The sequence below is a fragment of the Anser anser genome, assembly GCF_964211835.1.
Source record: "Anser anser genome assembly, chromosome: 7".
Lineage (NCBI taxonomy): Eukaryota > Metazoa > Chordata > Aves > Anseriformes > Anatidae > Anser > Anser anser.
Genome location: NC_139727.1, coordinates 20,144,967 through 20,152,781, shown reverse-complemented (window position 1 = coordinate 20,152,781; position 7,815 = coordinate 20,144,967). Strand labels below are relative to the sequence as shown.

General features: G+C 49.3%; 1 protein-coding gene across 1 annotated transcript; it reads left to right on the top strand.

Moving 5' to 3' along the window:
* On the top strand, positions 1 to 7,576 carry LOC310902807 (lipase member M-like). The gene is made up of 10 exons (XM_083844859.1): positions 1 to 120; positions 2,453 to 2,563; positions 2,900 to 3,017; positions 3,515 to 3,713; positions 3,846 to 3,955; positions 4,847 to 4,983; positions 5,534 to 5,680; positions 6,438 to 6,509; positions 6,940 to 7,005; positions 7,180 to 7,576. Exons 2-10 carry the CDS (start codon positions 2,462 to 2,464, stop codon positions 7,411 to 7,413), a joined length of 1,185 nt encoding a protein of 394 aa, XP_083700985.1. The 5' UTR covers positions 1 to 120; positions 2,453 to 2,461; the 3' UTR covers positions 7,414 to 7,576.
* Positions 7,577 to 7,815: the final 239 nt, after the last annotated feature.

Genomic DNA, 7,815 nt, shown 5'->3' with positions numbered 1-7,815 from the left:
GGCCTTTCAGGTGCTTGATGGACAAGTCCCAGCCTCTCTGTTCCTCTTTATAAGCCAAGACGACCAGTTGTCTTGGTGCCGCTGTCCCTCCTGACTGCACAGACGGGCCTGGAGCAGAAGGTCAGGTTGATCTGTAACATCTACTCTCCTTCTAGGCCAGTCTATTGCTGGAAGAAATGTTCCTGACTGAGTCATAAGGCTTTGTTTATAGCTCTGGCTGTTCATTTCTGCTTCTAGAGACACACATGGCTTTTTGGTGATCATAACAGTTAAAGTTTCCTTTGTAGACTCTGCTTTGCAATTCTGCATCTGAAGTCTTTGGGTTTTGTGAGCATGAGCTTTGTTGATTCCCAGTGAGCTTAGGAGCAATGCAAGTCCTCATGGACTCACGGTCAGACTGTTGGGCTCTTGTCAAGTGTGTTGTCGTGCTCTGGTAGGTACTTTGGCTTGGTGGTAGGGGGCAAATGCTGGCAGGACCCACAGATGAGTTGATGGATTCATAACACCCAGGGTCTGAGCCTGGGGGTGCTATCATGTGATGTGGAAGCTCCAAATGAGATGAAGTCCTCTTGCTAGGACTCTTCTTCTGGGGCAGGAGCAGGGGATGCTCTGCTGCAGGCTGGCTCTGGACTGTGCTGGGTAGCTAGGGAATTTTCCAGGGTCATGGATGCAACTTGGATAACTTGTGCACTCCCAAGGCTTGGGTGCAGGAGGTGGAGACTGTCGTTTTGTTTGGTCTGTATGTCATCTTACCCTATTAATGCTTGCTGAATGCCATAGGTATGTGACTAATCCCTTTCCTCCTTTGCCACAGAGGCTTTGCTCTCTTGAGGTACCAGGACAAGTTGCCTCGATAAACGGCTGAGTGCCAGTGATCTCACTGACATGTGTGGGCTTTGTGGCAGAGCCTGTTCCAGGTCTGAGCTATTGAGTTGTGCCACCATAATACCTGGATGACATTGGCTTGGGCAGCAGAGCCTTCAGTTACGGTGGTGTCTTCCAAGATAACATGGGAAATCTTAGTGCATCTTCCTGCTGCCAGAGCCCACTGCTCAGGAGCTGGGCAAGGGGGTGGTAGGTGGAGGAAATCCTCACCACAAAATGTTCAGGTTGTTAGCTGGCCACGAGCCACGGAAACCATAGACCTGTGGTTTGTCCAGCCCAGCCTTGAAAACCAAGGTGTAGAACCTTCCTCCTCTGCTGCCCTGTGTCTCGGGGCAGCCCCCACCTTCCACTTCCTTGTGTCCAGTCTGAAACTCCCTAGTGGCTGTCTGCTCCTTTTGCTCCTCTTTACATCATCTACCTCTTTTCTGGCCAAACTCAAACCAGTTGGCCAAAAGCAATACTGTGCTCACAGCTCTTCTGTACCAGAAAGGGACTACTTCTGACAAGCAGGTTATCTCAGCACAGCATTTCTGAAGCAGCTTTGTTGGTCTTTGGCAGTTTTTGCCATCTCAATGTCAATGACAACAGACAGAACATCATTGTTTAAAGACATGTCAAGGGATGTCGCAGTACATCAAACTTACCGGACAAGGGATAGGCACTCCTTCTCACTCACTACTGAACTGGGTCACATTTTATTTTTATGTATATACCCCACAAAATACTGGAATACGATCAATGCTGCCCACCTCAGCTGTTTCCTATGTGGCACGTGCAGCAGGAAAGTGCAATTGGTATGAGAACTCACAGTGAGTTTTGCGACAGGACAATAATGCTGGGAAGCACATTGTTATGACTGGCTTAGGGAGGACGTGTCTGCCATCTGCTAATTCCTATGCAGGCCAAGCTTCTCAGTCCCTTGTAATCCACGCTGCTTGTCGAGGTGGTTATTTCAGTAATATGAGTTGTCTCTGATGCCCTCAGGCATGGCCTGCAATGTCTCTCCTGAGTCAATGTACGCATGGGTCAGGTGAGAATAAGGCCACTGTAATCCATCCCTCCATTCTCCTCTCCCTCCCATCCTTCCTTCATTCCTGTCCTGAATTCCTTTGGGCTGCTGTAGGAGCATCTGGAGATGAGCTATCAACAATGGTGGTTGCTTTTTTTTTTTTTTCCACTAAAAAGGTTGTGAGGCATCGGATCAGGCTGCCTGTGGAAGTGGTTGAGGTCCCATCCCTGAAGGTCTTCAAAAATGTGTGGCTGTGGTGCTTAGTTACATGGTTTAACGGTGGACTTGGCAGTGATAGGTTAAAGGTTGGGCTAGATGACCTTAGAGGTCTTTTCCAACCTAAATGATTCTATGATATAAGGCAGGGACAGAACAGAGGAGCTAGGGTCAGCAAGAGTTGCGGGGGGGGGGGGGGGGGAGGCGCTTCTGACTGCAGGGTGGGGTGGGAAGCATTAGGATGTGCCAAGAAGCAACATTGATATAGTAAGACACCACAGGACGGTGTGGGTTAGTGCCTCCAGCTCCTGGCCTGCTCACACCAGCCCTGTTATCCCCCAGAGTGGCGAGATGTGGTTGCTGCTGATGGCCCTGGGCCTGGCCCAGGGGCTGTGTGCCGCCGCCCCGCATGGAGGAGTGAGCCGCAACAACCCTGAGCAGTTCATGAACATCGTAAGTGCTGCAGGGCAGAGTCCTCCCCAGGGAACCTGCCAGCCTCTCCCCATTCCTTGCCCGCTGTCAGCACCCAGGGGACAGTGGTGGGGAGGGCACAGGAACCAAGTTTTCCCTATTTTTCTATTGGTGTCACTCACTTCATGCTCTCAGCCTGAAATCGGCCACTCTGGCCTTCCCCTGGTGTAGACGGGCCTCCAGGTCTTGCATGTGCATGTGAAGGTGACACCAGACAGCATGGTGGCTCTCGGTCAGGCTCAGGGCAGAGGCAGCATGTCTGGATGACCTGATGGACACCAGCAGGTCACCTTTCCCATCGGCCTTCTGTCCCTGCAGAGCCAGAAGATCCGTTTCCAGGGGTACCCCAGTGAGGAGTATGATGTGCTGACTGACGATGGCTATTTCCTCAGTGTGAACCGAATTCCCCACGGCAAAGGAGATGCTGGGGACTCAGGTGGGCTCAGTTTCACCAAGTGTGGAGTGGAGTTATGACCCTGCTCAGAGGCAGGGCAGTGTCCAAGAGGAAGTCAGTGGAAGCACCCACACCTTTAGAGATGGTTTTGGCAGCCAAGAGCAAAGAGAAGTTTTTGGTGAGTGCTGGTGGGGAGGAAGCAGCCGTGAGCTGTCCCTGGTGACAGAAGGGACACATGTTTTGCTTGTGGCAGAGCTGCCCTGGATGGGACAACATGGCCCAATGACCCCACCACTAGCAGAAGGAGGTCCCTGGTGGCTCCTTCCCTGGAGCAAACCCATGGCCCTGGGTCAAGGTTTCCTTACAGCTCAGGGACAGGGATTGCAAAATGTTTCAGAGTGAAAAATCACCAGCAAATTATGGGGGAAGGGAATATTTAATACACAGCTTGCAGAAAATAATGCTCACTGAGGTGTGTAAGGACTTTTCCTTTCCATTTGGGTTTTCTTGTGTGAAGTAACCAGTTTCTTCTCTTTCAGGATCCAGACCACCTGTGCTGATAGTGCACGGGTTCAGTTTAGATGGTGGCGACTGGGTGGACAATCTCCCCAACAGCAGCCTGGGCTTCCTCCTGGCAGACGCAGGTTATGACGTGTGGATTGGAAACTGCCGGGGGAACAGCTGGTCTCAGCGGCACCTGAACCTCTCTGTCAACCAGGAGGAGTTTTGGGACTTCAGGTGAGGAGGACCACAAGGACACGGCCAGGATGTGGGGCTGCCAGCACCACCCACCCTACATCCATGGGAGGCTGCGGACAGCCGGTGGATGGTAAATAGGCATCCCCTCCAGCTTCTCCCCTTGCTTCCCAGTTTCCACGAGATGGCCATGTACGATGTGCCAGCCATGGTGTCCTTCATTCTGCAGCACACTGCGCAGGAGAAGCTGTACTACATTGGCCACGCTCAGGGCAACTCTCTGGGTGAGTGGTGAGGAGGAGCCAGCTAAGCGTGGGAGCTGTGTTGGCCCATGGCACACCCAGGTTGAAGGCAACCTTTGGGTCTGTGCTGGGTTCATTGCTGCCCTCGGGAGGAGCTTTAGATCAGGCAGATTGGGTCTTTTCTGCCACTGCATGTTCACACCAGGCTCTGGCTGGTGGGGATCTCCAGGGTTCTGCCACCCCTCAGGTCCCCCCATGCCTTCAAAACTAAACTAAAACTTTAAACTAAAAGAGGGTAGGTTTAGATTAGACATTAGGAAGAAATTATTTACTCTGAGGGTGGTGAGGCACTGACACAGGCTGCCCAGAGAAGCTGTGAATGGCCCAACCCTGGAAACGCTCAAGACCAGGCTGGATGGGGCTTTGGGCAGCCAGGGCAGGTGGGAGGTGTCCCTGTGCATGGCAGGGGGCTGGAACCAGATGAGCTGTAAAGCCCCTTCCAACCTAAGCCATTCTGCGATTTTATGATTCTGTGATTCAAGAGGTTTAACTTCAGCCACAGCTCAGGAGAGCCAAGGTGAACTTACCCAAACCTCTTAGTGAAGGAGAAACACTAACGGCAAGCTACAACCAGCAAAGAACTTTTTACATTTTATGCCTTACCCTTGCTTCAGATATGCTCCCCTTTCCCTTCCCTCACAGCAGAAGTTCACTTTTCCAGAGGAAGAGATCTTTCCCAACCCAGCCCAGCTCTGAGCTTCTAGTCAAACCAAGGAGCCACCACCTCCTTCTGTAAGCTTATTTTCTAGAAAAAAAAAAAAAAATACATTCAGTCACACATCAGAGATTTCCTCAGTCAGACTGGGCATTGGGACATATGCTGCATCAGTGTTGTTGCTGTTGGGGTTATTGTGAACGCTTGCTGTTTTTCAGGTTTCATAGCATTTTCAAGCATGCCACAGCTGGCTCAGAAAATCAAAGTGTTCTTTGCCTTGGCTCCTCTTTACACCTTTCATCATGCTAAAGGTCCTGTGTTAAAGATAGCATTTTTACCAGACATAGTGCTGAAGGTATGCGAATATTTTGTTGTGTTATTACCCTGTCTACTCCCAATGAATTAATGAAATTCAAGAACTTTCAGCAAGTCAAGTCACATTCTCTGTGTTGCAGTGGCTCTCCAGCCATTGTGCACTGAGCCCATGCCTGCACCAGCTCTTGAAGAGGTGTGTGGAGAGACTAGAGAGAAGATCCCAGACAGCAGGGATGTCCCTCTCTTTCCAGTTTAGGACGGCCACATTTCACTCTAAAACATCATTACCCGTCCATCATTACTGTTTTTAAACAGAGGTGACAGACCAGTTACATGAGTCTGGCTATCCCAGGCAGACCGCAGCTAGGCTGAGCTTTTGAAGTTGGTACATCTGAAGTGGTACACCAAGACGATGGGGACAACAGCATGGGGTGGAAAGGACAGTGATGTATTTATGCCGCTCTGAGACCCAGGTGTGACTGTGGGTCAACCGTATTCAGGAGTTACTTGTCAGTGCTGGCTGGGGACAGGCAGTTCCTGTGAAGAGGGGTACAGGACACATAGTGACCTGTTTCCTTGTGCTCTTGCAGACAATATTTGGAACAAAACAACTGACCCTGGTGGGAAGGGAGGAAAGAGCCATACTTGCCAAGACATGCGGCAACCTGCTAACAGCTGAAGTTTGTGAAAATGAGATCTTCCTTATTGGTGGATACAATAAGAAGAACTTGAACATGGTAGGTATATTAGGTCTTCCAGGTCACAGTGACCCACACTTGTAATTTCCAATTTCCATGAGCTTTTCCTAGATGCGTGGAAATACCTAATGAGCTACAAAAAATAAGGCTTCTTCATGCCTGGAGAGTGCTGGTAGGTACTTCTTCCCCAGCCTGCTCTGGGTACAAGTGTTTTACCTGGATGCTGTTGGGTAAATATGCTCTGCATGGGAAAGTGGAGAGATGATGGCATGTGAAGGTAGTATTAATTACTCACCAATCAAAATGTCTCTCCTGATGTAAGATGAACCTATGTTTGAATGCATGATCTGCATAGTTAGCAATACAAGAATAAGGAATAAGTATAAAACTCCCAAAAATGAAGGTGCAAAAATCACTGGTCAAGGCAGTGGGTATTTGGGGGTATTTCAGCGGCATTCCCTGGGTTGGGATGTTAAACCTAAGAAATGCTGCTGTGGGTAACAATCACTTGTGGACTTGTCTGCAAAGGTAAGGTAACTCCTGCCTTATTTTCTGCTGACTTGTGACCATGTAACAAGTTTGAAGAAAAAAAAATTGTACCAGTTGCATTTCCATTTTAAAGAGATGGTTAAATGATATACCTTTAAAAGCTACTCTTAGCTCTGAATAGAATATAGCTGCTTTTGCATATAAAAAATTACATTGCAGTTATAAAACAGAATGATTTTTTTTTTTTGGCCTAGACAGATTTTCATCATTCTCAAATCACTTAGAAAAAACTTTCTTTCTCCTGCAGAGCCGACTGGATGTATACCTAGCTCATTTTCCAGACTATACATCAGTAAAAACTCTTCTCCACTGGGGACAGGTAGGGACTCTGACTTTATGATGACTACAACCTATGATTTTTAATCTTTGAATATGATATTTTACAATGACCCTTCATTCACCCTGGAGACAGATAAGGCGGTAGAGTTGGACAAAGCCAATAAAATATATTTTGAAATTACTACACTGAAGTGTCCCAAAAGTCACAGATGCTAGCTGCTGCTTCAGGCTGGCCAAGGCAGGGCCACCCAGATACCTGCTCCAGTCCTGGGTAAGCACCCTGTGGAGGTGTTTTTTGGATGTTCTCTTTGCTTCAATATGTGGGGTGAGCACTAGCAAGTGCAAACCTGGACACCAGAGCTGTGCTGGGCAACCTCACCTGGCCCCTACAGCTGTCCTTTCCTTCTGGTGGGGCTGATCCAGGGCACCTGTTACCTGCATGGAGTTGACTCTTAGCTCTTGCCTTTCAGACTGCCAAAACTGGGGACTTCAAGCAGTTTGACTACAGGGAAAAGAATCAGGAGAAGTACAACCAGGTCAGTGGCACTTGCAGGAGGAGGAGGAGAGCATGAGGCTGGCTGACTGGGATGAGGGTTGTATCCTCCAGTGGCTGGTGTGTCCAGAGTACACCAGGATGCCAGGGACAGCACACCCCATCTAATAGCATTATTAGGGTCAGAGCTGTGAATAACTGGAGTGTTTCCCCCCAGACCACCCCACCCTTGTACAGGATAGAAGACATGACAGTGCCAACCGCCCTGTGGAGTGGTGGTGAGGACTGGGTGAATCCACCTGCAGAGACCCAGCGCTTGCTCCCCCGCATCACCAACATCATTCATCATGAGCATTTTCCTGACTGGAACCACTTTGACCACCACTGGGGCCGGGATGCACCACAGCGCATGTACAGGCAGATTGTTGCTCTGATGGAGAAAAATCCATGAATGTTCTACATGCTGCCCTGGGATGGAGAACCCATTTGTTCCCACAAGCTCAGGGGCATGAGTTTTGTGTGAAGTCTGCCACTCTCTTCTTCCCTTCTTAAAAATGTCTCCTATCACCCTATTCCACACAGATTTAATGGGCTAAATATAATTGTCTAATTTCTGCCTGTTTTCTGTGACTAGAGACTAAAATAAACTCTCATATCATAGCCTAACTCCAACTCTTTGCCTGGTGGGCATTGCCAGGCTTTGTCCAGAGAAGGGCAACGAAGCTGGTGAAGGGTCTGGAGCACAAGTCTTACGAGGAGCGGCTGAGGGAGCTAGGATTGTTCAGCCTGGAGAAGAGAAAGCTCTACAGGTACCTTAAAGGAGGCTGTAGCAAGGTGGGGGTTGGTCAATTCT

Excerpts from the sequence above, each read along its gene's own strand:
- LOC310902807 (XM_083844859.1), top strand. The coding sequence starts at position 2,462 with ATGTGGTTGCTGCTGATGGCCCTGGGCCTGGCCCAGGGGCTGTGTGCC. Across the intron at positions 3,018-3,514 it reads AGGAGATGCTGGGGACTCAG|GATCCAGACCACCTGTGCTG; the intron begins GTGGGCTCAGTT and ends CTTCTCTTTCAG. Across the intron at positions 6,510-6,939 it reads CTCTTCTCCACTGGGGACAG|ACTGCCAAAACTGGGGACTT; the intron begins GTAGGGACTCTG and ends CTTGCCTTTCAG.